General features: G+C 38.0%; 1 protein-coding gene across 3 annotated transcripts in view; it reads right to left on the bottom strand.

The window, feature by feature from the left end:
• The window catches only part of LOC108630648 (neuroligin-1), a 141,434-nt gene that overhangs the window by 45,722 nt on the left and 80,156 nt on the right, over positions 1-15,556 (bottom strand). For all 3 annotated transcript variants that reach the window (XM_026818475.1, XM_026818481.1, XM_026818469.1), the window contains one exon: positions 6,222-6,596. In XM_026818475.1, the coding sequence (XP_026674276.1) occupies positions 6,222-6,596 (375 nt within the window). The remainder of the gene's footprint in view (positions 1-6,221; positions 6,597-15,556) is intronic.

The following is a 15,556-nucleotide window of genomic DNA, read 5'->3' as shown; positions in this document are numbered from 1 at the left end:
GAGAAAGAGGGAAGGATGGCGACGTGTCCCACGGGAATCTTCTCGTAACTCCTGCCAAAAGGATGCCGCGCCGCTCCGCCGTGTCGTTCGTCGAGATTGCAGCTCGTGAAAACCCATTCCCAACCAACGTCCTACTATCTGCATCTTAGGTAACGTGTCGTAGCTGATACGGTATTAACTTGACTATGAATTATATTACGCGGTTTACTGATCATTTTTGGTTCTCTGTTCTGAGGTTGTTTATGGTTCGACAATTTTCATGAACATTATTCGGTATTATTCGATGCTCCAAATTGCGCGTAAACAATGTCTGCTTTTAAGTACAATCACAAAGAAATAACAAACAATACTTTTAGAGAGGTTTCTCAGTTATCTCTCATTTTACTTTTCTCCTTCATATAACAATGCCAATAATAACGGGTTGTATTTAGAATAGAAGCTAAAGATGGTATTATGAAAACACAGATTCAGAAGAAATCAGAAGAATGCACCGGTGGAAAGGAGGGGAAGACGCGCGGAAGGATTCTTTTATCTCGCGTAAAAACCGGCATCGCGGAAAAGCCGCAGGGTGGATTTCTTCTAACGCAGCTGGATGCAAAGTACGACGCAAATCTGGAATATCGCGTCAAACTGGCTGATGTTTCCAGTGGGTAATACATTCTTGCGAAAACGTTCCTACTGAATTTCTTCCTACATACCTTCTATCATCGTGCGTCTCGTAAATATCGCAGGGAAGGAACGGTTTGAATTACTTAAACGTTGCATCCTGTTGACGACGATATTGCGAATCACATGCATACTTGTGTCATTTTACATTTCTCATAAAATATAATTTTCGCAGAAGTCATACAATTGTTTTGTTTTCTCTAAAACATTTTCTTTTTAATAAATAGTCCTAATTGTTGAAAACTTTAAGTTTCACTTTTCATCCCCTGATTCCCAATTTTTGTACTATTGGAAGAGGTCAATATGCGAGCTATACTACAAGATCGATTTTTTTACCTCTTTTATTTGAACCTGAAATATTGCAGAATTTGTATTTTGAAGGCCACTTATATGCTTGGTAAAATTTTCATCAAAATCGATTAATGTTACTACTAGTAAAAAGGTTTAAATAAAATCGACCTGATTCAGAGATTTCTGACTATATTTAAACTTCTGCAACTCGTAATAATATTAATCGAGTAACGAAAATTTTACCAATAATAAGACTGACGAACTTCACCTTTCATTGCAGCCTCGAATGAAAAAGGTAAAAAAATTGATTATTCTATTTCTAAATCAATTTCGACAAAACCAATTTTTTTTACTTTTTTAATATATCATCGAATATAAATTAGATGAACCACTTTTAAAAGATTTATTCGATTTTAAAAAGTGTACGATTACTTTTTGTATCCAGTGTAATCGCGAAAGAATAGGATATACAGAACTAGATCCGATGTGTACGTACGCGTACAACGTGTACGATACTACACGTGATGCAACGCGCTTCCTACTCAACGTCGATGCACGGTGATACAGCAATGGGAAGTGATATACGAATACTATACGTCAAGGACATAAATTCGTTCTTGACGGCTAATATTTCACGAGTCGTGGAACCATACCGTCCTCACATTCGCATACAATATGTACATTAAAACATCCGATATAAAACACACCTTTTACAAATGGGTAATATTGCCTTGCTTCTCTTTAATAATAAATAAGAAGTTGTAGCTGCCAAAAGTTAATGAGAAAAGTAGAAAGAAAATCTCAATATACGATAAAAGTACTAAAAAAAATTGTGGCATTACAACCTATAAATTTCCTTATATGAAAGTAGGATCGTGTGTTAGAGTGAATGGATAAAATTATGTTTGGGGTGGAATTGCATTCCCGATTCGAGTTCCCTAATGGGTAGGTTGCGCTGGTGCGAAATTTGTGTAAACGATTTCTTTAAGCCACTGTAACATCGGAAGAAAAACTCGTAGACGCAATTTTTCTTTTAAATTAAAAGTGAGGAATCAAGCTTTCATTTTCCGCAAACGACATCTCCGGAAAGAAATTATCCGAGTCCGTGCACGTTGTAAAACTTTGCTAATTTAAAAATTGTAAACATGCCCTTAGATTTACGCGATGTCTGTCGTAAAAGTATATGAAATTAAATATCTGTGGATGGCATTCTAAAGTTGTTTCAAGTTATAATTTAAAAGAAAAATCGTCGTCCTATGATAATTTGTTGCTTAGTAATCATTTTCCCGAGTAATTTGTTGGCATAATCCTTTTTAGTAATGTATCTTTACCATGATTACCTCCAACTGAACCCATCAATAATGCACTCTATTATAATATATCCCGTAACATTATAGTTCCTGCATGAAACTAGACAGGACACACCTGTACATACATACATGTTCGTAACACGTAATTCAATATCTAATAACGCGAAAACGATGATTTATGATCATGAAATTTCATAAAGAGAGATATAAATTTTCCCTCGCGACACGTCGTATTTTAAAACTGAGTTTGCATCTAATATTAAGATAGCACGCTTTACAGTAACTAAAATTTGCCTTCAAGACGTGCGAAGTTAATACCACTTAAATGTTAAATAATCTACTATTAAAAAATGTAATTTCACGCAATTACTTTGAGATTCGAACGGCGAGTCGCGCGTTCGGGCTTAGTAATTATATTTCCCTGACGCGAGAAACAGTGAAACGAAAATGTAAGAATGCTACGTCAAATCGGAAGAAAAAGTTACGCAACAAAATGTGGTAAGTGCGCGTTCACATTTGATCAGGTATTAGATGAGCGTTTAATATTGCTGTGCAGTCGCACACTGTGCTATTACATCGAAGCTGACACGTGAGTTCGAACGAAATTGTCTAACCGAACGAACTGTTTGGTCAGTGACGTATCGCTCGGAAACTGGAACATAGAATAGTTGCCGCGAACGCATACGTTCAGTGGAAAATTTTTCACAATAGCGAATAGTGGAAGAAGTATTTGTAGAGTTGACAGGGTTTATATAATGATTGCTTAAAGGCTTGAAGCGTTAGTATTCTGTAGACTTCATTGCCCCTACGAGCAAAGAATACTCTAATTCCAAACTTCCATTTTTACAAAACAATCGCTAATCACTTTTTAGTCTCTAATGCTAGATGGCGGGAAAAATTTTGATAAATCCCCAACGAACCCGGGCGAATACAAATTTCCCGTCGACAATAAAATTCTCGAGAGCCGGGAGAATTTTAAGGATTTCAAAGTTCATGATTTACGACAAGACTGAGGACGTTCGCGAACTCGTGACGTATCCGTGACTGGAAATTTCGACCGAAAAAGTTGCAAAAGAGAGGAACTTTGTTCCCGCACGCGTTCCGAGAAAGGAGAACTTTCCGATAAACAGCCAAATTAAAACCGATTGTTATCGTCGAGAAGGTGCACCCTGTATTCTCTTCGCGGCGTTTCTTCCGAATGCCCGCGATTACTATGCCGTGTGCGACGTGTCGTGTATGACCGCAAAGAATCGTTATTGGCTGGCCTCGACGTTATAAACGGGCCACCTTATGATCGTGATGACTCGATCGCTGTTGTCTCGAGGACTTTCTACCTAAGAACCTTCCGCCGATACTTTCCACGTAGTGCGTGAGCAGAAACAATAATCGTTCACTAGTAAAAACGAGTGTCATAATACATATAGTAATAATAATCACTTTCACTATCGGGAACTGATTTACTATTCAAACCGTAACACTACGTACTTGAATATACAGTACATTTTTTTTTAGGAATCATGATATAAAATTTGTATGGAATTTGCTTCAATATAATTACTATGCTTAAATATAAAAGAATTGTTTACATGTCTCATAAATGTCAGTGCAAAAGATATTGTAATCTAACGCTGACGTAGCTATTCGCACAGCACATAATCCATAAAAAAGACGTCATCAGACTTGAGATTATCGCTATTAGCTCCATTTTGTTCTTACACGTGCAGTTTAACAGATAGTTGTGTTGCGAATATATCCCACGGGGACACTCCGCATAAACTGCGTCTTTCGGACCTTGAAAGGGGTCGCATAAACGAGCAGTTAAAAAGGCGGACAATGCAATAAAAGCTGGCGAAAAATCATGACCTGAACTAGCTCCATAAAAAAAGGAATTCTTAATAACAAATACTTTAAGGAACAACACAACTGTGACTAGTAAAAGAACGCTTTTTCCTTTTTTTACTTAAACTAAGGCCACTTTTAATTCTGTCACTTTTATTTATAAGAATTAATTTATAAACAATTTTAGACTCGTTTTTATCAAAGTAGAATTTTTTAAAACGATGTACAAATGAAAAGTCTTTTTCTTCAAATGCTTACTGTTTTAATAAAAATGCATATTTTTTAAAATGGCTACGCACTGCAGTAGCTAAAGTGATTCAGAAAATAAAAGTATTTCGTTTTCATATTCTTAGCATAACTAAAGCCTGGTACTCCTGCACAACGTTTCGTCCTGAATTTTAAGATCACCACGAAAAAGCCACTGCGAGGACACCAGTTTTAACAAAAATTACAACAAATTGTATTCCTACACTTTAATACATGCATAATAAACAGATTTTCTATGTACATTGTTTTCTTCTTAAAATATTTTCCAAAAGCGTCTTAAAGTCTTAAAGTGCGAGGAGTCACACTCGTGCTACCTCTAAACGTAAAACATTCTTGAATCTTTTCAAAAAGGAAATGATTTGAACAATAAAGAACTTGATAGCTAACCACGTTTCACGAACATGTGAAGTGCGAATAAAAAAAAAACGAATAATACTTTTCGCCTGCGGGATATGGATGAAGTGGAACGCGTTGTGATTTAAAACTTCGATATCGTTCCCGCGTGATCTATCAATCGCGTATGAAATAGCTGACGAACGAAAAATCTCTCTATTATATCTTATCTCGGCATGTTGCATGTCAGCTAGAGTTTTGCCTAGTTTTCTTTGTATTCCTTCTCATTTTTTATCGGATGCTCACGGTGACTATCGTCTGTCAATCCATTCTACCGCGCGTTGACCAAAAAATTCTTTACCATTTCTCGTAAAACGTCCCACGCTTTTGCTCGGTCGAAATGATTTCTTTTTCCATTCTTTGTTGTTTGCATAAATGGCAATAAAAGTCAACGAAGAAAAAAACACACGGAGCCTCCGAGCAACATTAATTATGTAATTCTAGCATTGGTTCTGACGTTTATAGTTTAGTAAACTAAAGGTTCGATTTGCGACCTTCATCGATTTTCAATTTAGTAATTCATAACTTAATAATTCAGTATCGATCAATTAAAAAAAGTAAATTTTGTACAGTGTATTTTAAGTTCCTTATAGCATGATTTTTTAACACGAAACGATCGGAAATTACGCCTGGCACATTTAAACACGTGTACCACGTTAGTGCTTTCTATCAACCCAATATGATGGACTTCCGACGTCGAGAGATCGCGCTAATAATCGATTCCGGTGAAACATACAGACGAGGAGCACGAGGAACAAATATTATCACATGACGCGATAGAATAAATTTCAATTACGAAATGATGAAGTTCCATTTACAAATTCAGCCTGAAGATGTAATGCGTGCGCCGCACCACATGATTTTAATCACGTGCCCAGTTAAGCCTAACTGTAGTCACGCGGTATAACGTAATAATTAACCCCTTAGCTCGGTCGGGTCAACGATGTCGTTCAACCAAGTACAAACATTCCGCCTCTCGCAATGTCTTATACTTTGTAAATTGCCATAGTTCCATGCCGTGCACCAATTCATGTGCGCGTTATTAACGAACCCTTTCCGTACCACGGATAACATAGTATTTCAAGCTAATGCTTGTGTCGATACTTATAGATAAATCTTTGATTTTACTTTTCAATTGTTCTTATTAACTTGACGTTAAAGAAGGTGATCGACCACTGACGGAATCAATTTTAAGCATTTAGAATTTTAAACGTTGCCTCTTTGAATGTTGTAATTTTTAATCGATTATATTTAAAAATGAAGCTTCGGACACAATTTTTATTTTTGATTTTTGCCTTATTTTGGCTTGAGGAATCACCCCATAAAATTTTGTCCACCAGTAGCCGAACATTATGCATACTTTCCATTACATATTTTTTAAAAGTACTCTTTTATTTAGTTTTAATTCTGCTCATTCACGAACGGTTTGGGCAAGAGAATACACTGTTGACTCACCGTAAATTGGAGATGACGACTGTGTAATTGCCCTCGATGTTGACCAGTCCGAGGTTCTGCAGTATAATCCCGGTGATCAGCATGCCGATTAGGGCAGGAAGGGTGGTCAAGGAGAACAACCATCCGCCGAAGTGCGCCGCTATGCAAAGGGCAGCAAGACCGAATAGAGGACCACCAGGGGCGGCATCGTCGCCCAATATGGAGTAAACGATGCCCCAGAGCAGTAGCCCTAACAGGAACAGGCATAATAACCGAGCGAATTTTCTGTAACTCGGGCAAAATGGTTGGGGACAGGCTCTTTTCCAACCGGGTGGCTCCCATGACGGTGTATCGTCGCTACCGTGGCATCGTGCGCAAAATAGATACAACCACGATCTGAAATAAAACAATTCCATGTTTATGATTAAAAAATAAGCATAAGTAAAGATGAGTGAACTACTGATATGAAACATACATACATAAACATATTATCTCTATTCCGTTCTATTGTAATTAACGAATCTTTTGGTACCGCAGCAATAATTGTTTCGCTTGACTTTTCTCTGTTTAAATAAGAAACTTTATATTAAACTCTTTAAACGGAAAGTTATTTTCCTGAAGTTTGCATTATCGAAATTTCAAAACTAAAAATCACGGGCACGTACGAGCCGGACGGAGTACAAATAGACTGCGGTTCGTGTTTCGCGCTGATTTAAAAGTCGGAAGTTAAATGCGGTACCGGAAGAAGAAAAAAAAGAAGAAGCGAACAGAGAAAAGAAGAAGGCAAGGTAAATACTAAAAAAATAGGCAGAAATGGATAACACAAGACAGTAAAAATCTTTAGTAAATCACATATGCATCATACCTTTACTGTCAATAATGTTAATGTTTGATGTAAAAGCGTAGTAAAATTTGGTTCTCTTAGAGAGTCATTTGTACATTGAGAAAACAAAAAAATGTGCATCTTTTAATGAAAGAAGAACTGTGTAAAGATCCACATTCCTTTGTCATACTTGTTCTTTTAAATATAGATACGTGCAATGGAGTGATAATATTATAAATGATTATGAATTCGACCTTCGGATCTGCCATTCGATGAATGAGACAATTTCACTTTCATGTTTCGATGAGAGACATAATTTGTGTGGTTCGAAATAGCTGTTCACATTATCGGGCAAAAAGAAGAATTCAGAAGACATTAACGCATACCTTACAAAGTGCACGTGAATAGTGAGATATAGAAAACTTAGTGCGAAGAGCTTGATTCAATCTCATTAGACTTTATGATCATATCAAGGCGATTGGAAATGACATGCTTTGTAATCGGTTGCGTTACATCACGATCTACGCTTCCTAGATCCGTTATAATTTTCTCGGTTAGGATTGCCTGCCACGAATAGTTTTCATTCATTGTCTTGGGTTCGATTATAATCGGTTGATACCGCTTTGTAAGAGGAAAAAAGAAAAAAAAACATGATGGATGGAATTCTAATAACGTGAATAATTGTCCATACAAATGATCGATTGATCAATGATATACATTTCGTGTGATTTTCACAGATAGAATCACCGAAGACTAACTATCGTTTAAAAACACTTTATTATTCCTTAACGATTTTCAATCGTTGCTGTTAAAAGCTTGACGTAATCGTTTCTTTCTAATTTCTCGCCTCCTTTGTTCCATTAGATCACTTTTAAGAAATATATTAAATGTGCTAAGCGCACAGGGCAAGGAGTATCGATTAATGAAAAATTGTTTTTTATTTTTACTTAGTTTTCTGTTTCCGCGCTTAATCGGAGACATTTTATCAGGGATAACGCAATCTCGTAAACAGTTCTCACATATCCTTACGCAATCTCAAATCCTAAAATAACTCTTTACGAGAAGCCCGGAATACCATGACGAGAGAAGCGGTGATTATCGTCAATTATCACTCTTTCCACCTATCGTGTTCTCATCGATCTTCCAGAAATCTATCACATCATTATCTCTTTCATCGATAAAAAAAGTCTGCATGCAGAATGATCCACAAAAGAAATTCTCACCGTTCCAGCTCCTCCGAATATTCGAGCTTGTCCCTAATGGAGCTAGTCAAACTGTACGCCGATTTCTTCCTGCTTCCGTTGATCCTGCCATTCTCGAGATCGAACTTGTGTTGCTGTATATTCTCCGAGCTACCGTAGTTGCTGCCCGCGTGCTGAAGTATCGATTTGCTCCGACCCTGATCGGAGTTATGCTCGGAGCTGGCGCTTATGCGCCGATGATGATCAAAGCTCGGATTATCCATGCCGAGAATCTGATCGCTAATGGAGACGCGCCTTTTGGCTAATTCCTCAGTCGACCTGTTCGTTCTGCCGCTCATGTCGATCTCCATATCCCGAATCTGATATACGTCGTTAATTAATATTCCTTAATAATTAACGAACAGCGTATATAAAGAGAAGGTCGATTTCGTGATGATCCACTGGCTTGTAGGATTACCACGAATTAATTATACTATTTATATATGTGATCAGATACAATTGTTGATTTGGAAAACTTCGTCGCGATTTATTATTTCGCAGTCCTCTTCAGATAAATGAGAAACACTCGGTATGTTTCACCGTTGGCAATTTTGGTACAACGCACGGTATTTGATAAAACTGAGGCGAAATGTTCCAGCTTTGCTATAAAAATGTAACAGAGTTCCAAGCTCCTCGAACGGGAAACGTTCTCGATTTTTCAAGGAGTCCTCAGGTACACTAGTGCAACGTGAATCCATGTACTCAACGAAGAACTCGGATTATATGTTTCCGGAAAATTTTCACCGTAAAAAAACTCGATAAATTATCCCCGAGTGTGATTCCTCGATTGCTTAACTTTTTGAAAACCTCGAATCGCTGAAGTAGGTTGTTTTTCCTAATGGTATCCTCCACTCGATTAGATCAACGACCGAAAATGTAATGGACCGAAGGAAGTAAACTTTGAATTGGAGGATCGGGACGAGTGCGCGGACGAAACGCAACGGAACGAGCCGCGGGTCAGGGCTCCTTTCAACGATAGACTGCCGATGGCTGTCCACGATTGCAGCTCCCGACGTAGTCTCCCTGTCCGATCGTTGACAGTGTGCGAACGAGTCGCGTGACGATGACTCCGAGAAAGTCCAAACACAATGATCCCCGATCGTTGATTAACGATCACGTGGCTGATAGGGAAGCCGCCGATCGTTAACTGAGTTGCGTGATGCCTTGTTTTTTCAGGGAAAGACGGCGCGACGCGAAGACTCGCTGACACCTCTAAACTCTATATCTTGACATGTACATATCTCTGTTCGACGTCTTCGACACCTTGACCCGCTTTTACTGCCCGCCGCGGCGATCCTCTCCACCGACGCTCGGCGACAGAGCTTTGTTCACCTCGTTAGACCCGCAGATTCAAGGTTCTCAATGCTGGTTCTACGTTCGTTACTATTCCGAGACTTTCCTCGCCGAGTCACTGTTCGCTCCAGCTGGATCATTCAGATCGATCATCCGCCTGTTTACCCTTCACCGATCAACAGGCCGCCTCCCATGGGTAATTCAATTATCGATTTATCCTATTCTCTTCAAACGATTGAATAAAAACGTCTTCATCCAGCTGGATGAACCCGCTCACTCGTTAATCCCTTCACGGTAGATAGAGCCGCGCTGGCAATCGAGATTTACTCCAGTTTTCTATATAATCGAATTAAGATTTGAATTAAGTTTCGTCGTTTAACGTTGTCACCGAGGAGAGCTCGAGGATGAGTATTTGTTTTACTCATCTCGAGTCATCGGACAGATTTCTTCATAATTTCTCTTATTCTTAGGACATGTTTCCCGTAATACACTAATAATCCTCATTCAGAAGTAATCTCTGTACCAAGATTCATCGGGTTCACTGTGAATCGCTCGGCTATCGCGGTCGACTGTGAATACAGAACGCGCAGCACGGAAACGTATATTCTGTCAAACGGGTACACGGTTAACTAGTGACTAAACGCCGCAAAGTGTGCACCGCTCCGCACTGTTTATGCGAATGGTGGGGCTAGTAAAAAGTACTGGTACATGGCCGAAGGAGGGACACGGCTGCGGCAATAATTGTTACATACCGCATTGCACAGGATGGGCACAGCTGGACACCTCATTGACAGTCTATTCGGGCCTAACCCGACTGACCGACCTGTCGTGCCCCTGTCGTCGTAACCGTAACCGATTCGCTTCAGACCTGACGCGCATTCGTTCAGCATCATTCGCGATGACAGTCGCGGAGATGTACCAGTGAACGATTGAAATTATTACTGTGCTTCTTCAGTTTCTCTGGATCTGTATTCCATCGATTAGCAAATTATCTTTTAACATTAATTTAATTTGAAAAGTCGGTGGACCAGTTTTAAAATTTGCATTATAAAAATTAGTAGCCGATACCTGTTGCGATCACTCGTTCAGGACCATTTTTACCAGATAGGAGAATGTCTTTTACTGGAGGATACGTAAATTTTTTTGGAATTCTTGGATACAAGATTTACTAAAAGAAAATGATCAGAATTTTTATAATTCTCTCTAATCGCAATCGAGCGTTCAGATTCTTAAGAGCGAAAATTGACTACGGTATCAAGTAAATTTACTTGGCCAGAAATTAATCCGTTTTGAAAGCTAAATCCTATCTGAAATTATGTTTCGGTAGCTTAAGCTAATTTTTGATAGGCCGACGTCCATGACCTCTTCCACCTTTACCTGCGTTTGGTACCATTTACAAGAATAGTAGAAAATCGACCTCGAAATATCAGACAAGCGATCTTCTAGTAATTAATGAAATCATCAAAGTAATTTTTAATTTTCAAACGATAGGAATAACGTCTACTGACTCTCCTTGATCATTGATTTGAAGAATTTCTACTAAGCCACATAATATGTAGTATTACTATTGATCTTTTTATATTTATATATGACTAGAAGATTTATGATTGCGAGACTGTTGGGGGTTTATGACTCTCACTTTATCTTCTATTGTACGTTATTATCTATCTTGTAAGAGATTAATTACTAAAGTGTTCCTTTGTGTGTTTTTTTCTTCTGTATTTTCGGATGAATTGTTGAGATGTATAGATCGATATTATGAGTTGATGAGGATGTATTAAGAGATAATGCTAATTCTTTGTTACTTTTTATTGTTTTAACATTATGCGCTATTATCTTGATTATCATCTTCTTCAAAGGTTTCTTACAGGGTCGCTCATTTTTTATAAAAAGTTGCGTTTTATTATCAAACAATACATACATACATATAATTCCTTCAAGTGTAGAATATATGATGCCTTATCACTTTATCCACGTTTTGTTATAATACTTCCTTTTTCCGTTACTTAAATCTTTAATTCATTCTTTAATCGCTTCAGAATTCTGTTCAAGTTTATTCTGAATATTGTGAAATAGTGTAGTTAAAACGCAATTCAAAATCTATAAATTTCGTCTAATTAAGTTGACTGCAATACGCAATGAATCACGCAATCGAACCGTATCTTCCAACTCCGTTAAAGGCACGATCAAATTTCAATTAGGGACGAATTCTAAATTGATACGAGCCGTGAAAATTAATTATTGAAATTTCACAGTTCCTTGCTTGCACGAAGACGAACGCGTACCTTTCACAAATACAAACGCGAATATGCCACTTCAGCGGTATAGGTATCTGACATCTGGATGATATCACTAATTGCATCGTTTGTATTATATAATGATTTGGCTCTTTTATTGCAATTTCGCGCTAGCATTCTGCAGACTAAATAAATTCACTATGGACATTATATCGTCGTTTCAACATGCATTTGCATATTACTTCAAACTAATTAGCCAATGTACATTAAGTATCGTACGTATAAAATGTCGTTTGTTTCTCAGGTTTGCATTTCCCAACAGAAAGTTCCATCTCATTTTCTATTATTATACTTGTGCTCTACAGGAAAATTGTCTGTTGGATTTGAAGAGAACGTCATCTGTACGATAGAGAAATGATTGCAGTTAATTAAAAACTACAGAGTATAATTCAATCTATATGTATTTACCCCTAGCATCAACTCTATATTTTTTTACTTGACTTGATTCGAGAAAAAGAAAACTCGAAACGCGTATCGAAGATCACTCACGCGATTTCCACGGATAACGTAATAAACCAACAATAACCTATCTCCTCGGGGAGAAGCATCTCCCATGTCGAGCAGATTAATTGCTCTGATTACAGCGGTCTAATTATTGAGCAACTGAATGTTACGCGTGCCGTCGCGCGTGAATTAGTCAGTACTCTGACTGAGCTTGCTTCGTTGTGTACCTTTGCCCCGGAAGGATACAGCGATCGAACATCATATCTAAGTTGATATTTTAGTCGTAAAAGAATGCGAATCCTCCAATTATAATACATCAAGTACTGGATAAAAATATCAATGCTAAAATTACGTCAATTATGTTACGTTATTACATCTTTAAAATGATCATACGTATGAAACAGATAATGCTTTAATTAATTCATGGATTATACAAGAGTCAGTAAATTGTATTATATTTATTATAATTAGGACACGAGAAAGCGATCAGTCATGGCGAAAGGATTAGAAGGACTTTTAAATGATATTTGATTTAAATTGCTTCTCAAACTGTCGGGGAAATGATAGAAATCAGACCTCGTAAATCGGAAATGTAAGGAAAGTTCACAGGAGATGATTATGAGAAAGTTCGGGGCAAATTACGTCAAGGGACACATCATTTCAGTTAATTGCTCGTTCCGTTTCGTGACGAAACGATACGGGGTACAAACGGACGGCGGTATCGCCGGAAGAAACTCGAGAGACCAAAAGCCAGACCGTTCTTTCGCGTAATTAATCGACCCTCTTTCTTTCCTTCCGCCCGTGAGAGAGCAAAGAGACGGCGATAAATTTAATTGATGTAGCTCCCTCCCCCTTCGAGGCGACGAAGCAGAACTGACCGAGAAGTCATCCCCCTGATACGAATTCACTTTTAATGACAACAGTAGAAGTAAAAGTTACGTGATGCGATTTCAATTACTAAGTTTAAATTTAAGTATCTACTGCGTTGTTGTCTGCGTTGTAGTTCATGAGAATGAAAAATGTTGCAAGCAACTTTAGCATACGCTACACTAAAATAGCTTTGCAATTGTATTTAATAAGGCGTTTCTGTGGATTAAAGCGCTCCCTTTAGAATTCCGAATTCAGTTGAGTGTAAATAGTTTTATGCAATGCTGTTCATTATACGTAAAATACAGAATGCTCCAGAATGTACGACTTTCCTCTGATGGCGTGAAAGAGGATGAACTTCCAAGTCAGAATGAAATATATATTAAAAATATTTTTGCAGACATTTAATAAATTATATTACATAATGCGGTGTTGCTAAATTAATCAGTATATGCATAACAACGAAATCAGGCGTACGCCAAACTTTTATACATTTCAGGAAAAATAATAATTTTTTGTAAAGTTTATCATAAAGTAGTTTAAAATTCATAAATAAATTTAATGAGGTTGAAGAAATATCATTTCCTATTTTCGATATTGAATACTTTTTTTATTTAATTCGGCTTTTTCAATCATCAGAAAGTATGAAATCTGCACTTTGATAGTGTCATTTTTTAATATTATCTCCACGGTATCTAAATGCAAATTTTAGTAGTTCCAGCTAGGAACTTTATAGCTCCCATGTGTCTATGTGTTAAAAAAAGCATTTTCAAATACTTTTTTCTCAGTAATTTATGCAGTGACCATGGTAAAAAACTGTACAAGATTATTTTTGACTAAGTTTAAACTATGACATGTTGCTGCGCTTTGGACCTTTATTTAAACTTATTTCATTTATAAAGCAAGAATCCCATGAAATAAGAGCCTAGAATCTACAACGATAACAACTAATTGAGATTTGGCACGAAAGCTGAAATTCTCTCGTGGTCACGTCCAATCTCCTCGTGGGCAGGAGAGCGACAACCTCTTTTCGTTAATTGATGATAATCCGTTGATTGAATAGTTGCCTTAGTAGCCGGGTTCTTTTTTGAACTTGTACACTCGCAATATACAGTATGTAATAATATTTTAATTTCACAAGATTCCCCAAAAGTTGGTATATTAAACGAACGAGTATAATGAGATTCGAAGTTAAACCGTGGTTGATCGTCAAGGGTTGAACACGCGAGCATTGCACCGTGGCGATTAAACGCGGCTAGCCGAAATTCCGTGTCTAATTGCTTTCTATCTAAATAGTCGATAGCAGATGACGTGAAGCGAGTCGAGTATCGCGCGAAAACGGTCGTCGCCTCTAATCCGGTGACGCGATTCATCTTCCTGCCGGGTTTGGAACGCGATGCATGCTCGCGGCTCGATTGCACCGGTATTACGGTCAGTGTTCAGAATTAATTACTCGTCTTCCGTACTCGCGCGCGTTCCCGCTCTCGCGTTCGCGCGCTTGCTACCGTCTACAATGAGAATGAGTCACGAAAGTATCCGCGAACACTCGCAATTAAAACTTCGCGTCCGTTTCCGATGTTTAATTTTACCCTGTACCAGGGCCGCATTTAGGTCAACAAGGGCCTTGCCCGTGCAACTTGGTTCTCGCCGCGAGAGAGGCGAATCTTGTGTCTCTTGCACTGGTCTGATGATTACGTTACGCCGAGTGGAGTGGCCGTAGAACGCAGAGTCAAGAGTTCAAAGGCTCCTCTGCGAACGGTGAATTATTAATCGGAAATCTTACGTACGTTACGTGGCGTTTGAAATTTCGTCTTTCACATTACACCGAGGTATTACTTTTTCGGAAGCGCGCAATGAAATGATTGTTTCATCGGAATTTTAATTATGGATGATTCGGTTGTTAGATGTATTCGTATTATGCCTGTAATATATGAGGTAATGCCGTGGGATAATGTATTCTTGTTCAAGGAAACCAAACTACTTCGAGCTTACTTCTTATGACGCTTTAAACCATCCTGACCACGAAACGAGCGCAAAATTACTATGTTGTTACGTAATGGGGAATACATTATTTTTTATAGATGGAATGCTATGGACAGAATTTGTAATTATGATACGGTTCTGAAAGTGTACTGCGTCGAGCACATGACAGGGAATGGAGGTGTGAAAAACAAGATAACTCGAACCATATGACTGCAGTAATCACGGATCCTTATCGATTCAAGCTACCACTCGAGATACACGTAAAGTGTACTATACTTAGACTGTCAATTACATCGATTGTTGATACTTAATAATCGTAGTCGAGTGGTCTTAGTATCATGGAATGTAAAAATAACAATGATTTTACTATAATAGCAATAGTTAAAATTGTCCGAATTCAAATAGCTA

Source organism: Ceratina calcarata, unplaced genomic scaffold, assembly GCF_001652005.2.
Source record: "Ceratina calcarata isolate Rehan_Ccalc_2016 unplaced genomic scaffold, ASM165200v1 scaffold143, whole genome shotgun sequence".
NCBI lineage: Eukaryota > Metazoa > Arthropoda > Insecta > Hymenoptera > Apidae > Ceratina > Ceratina calcarata.
The sequence above is the reverse complement of the archived record's forward strand: the minus strand, read 5'-3'. Positions and strand labels throughout refer to the sequence as shown.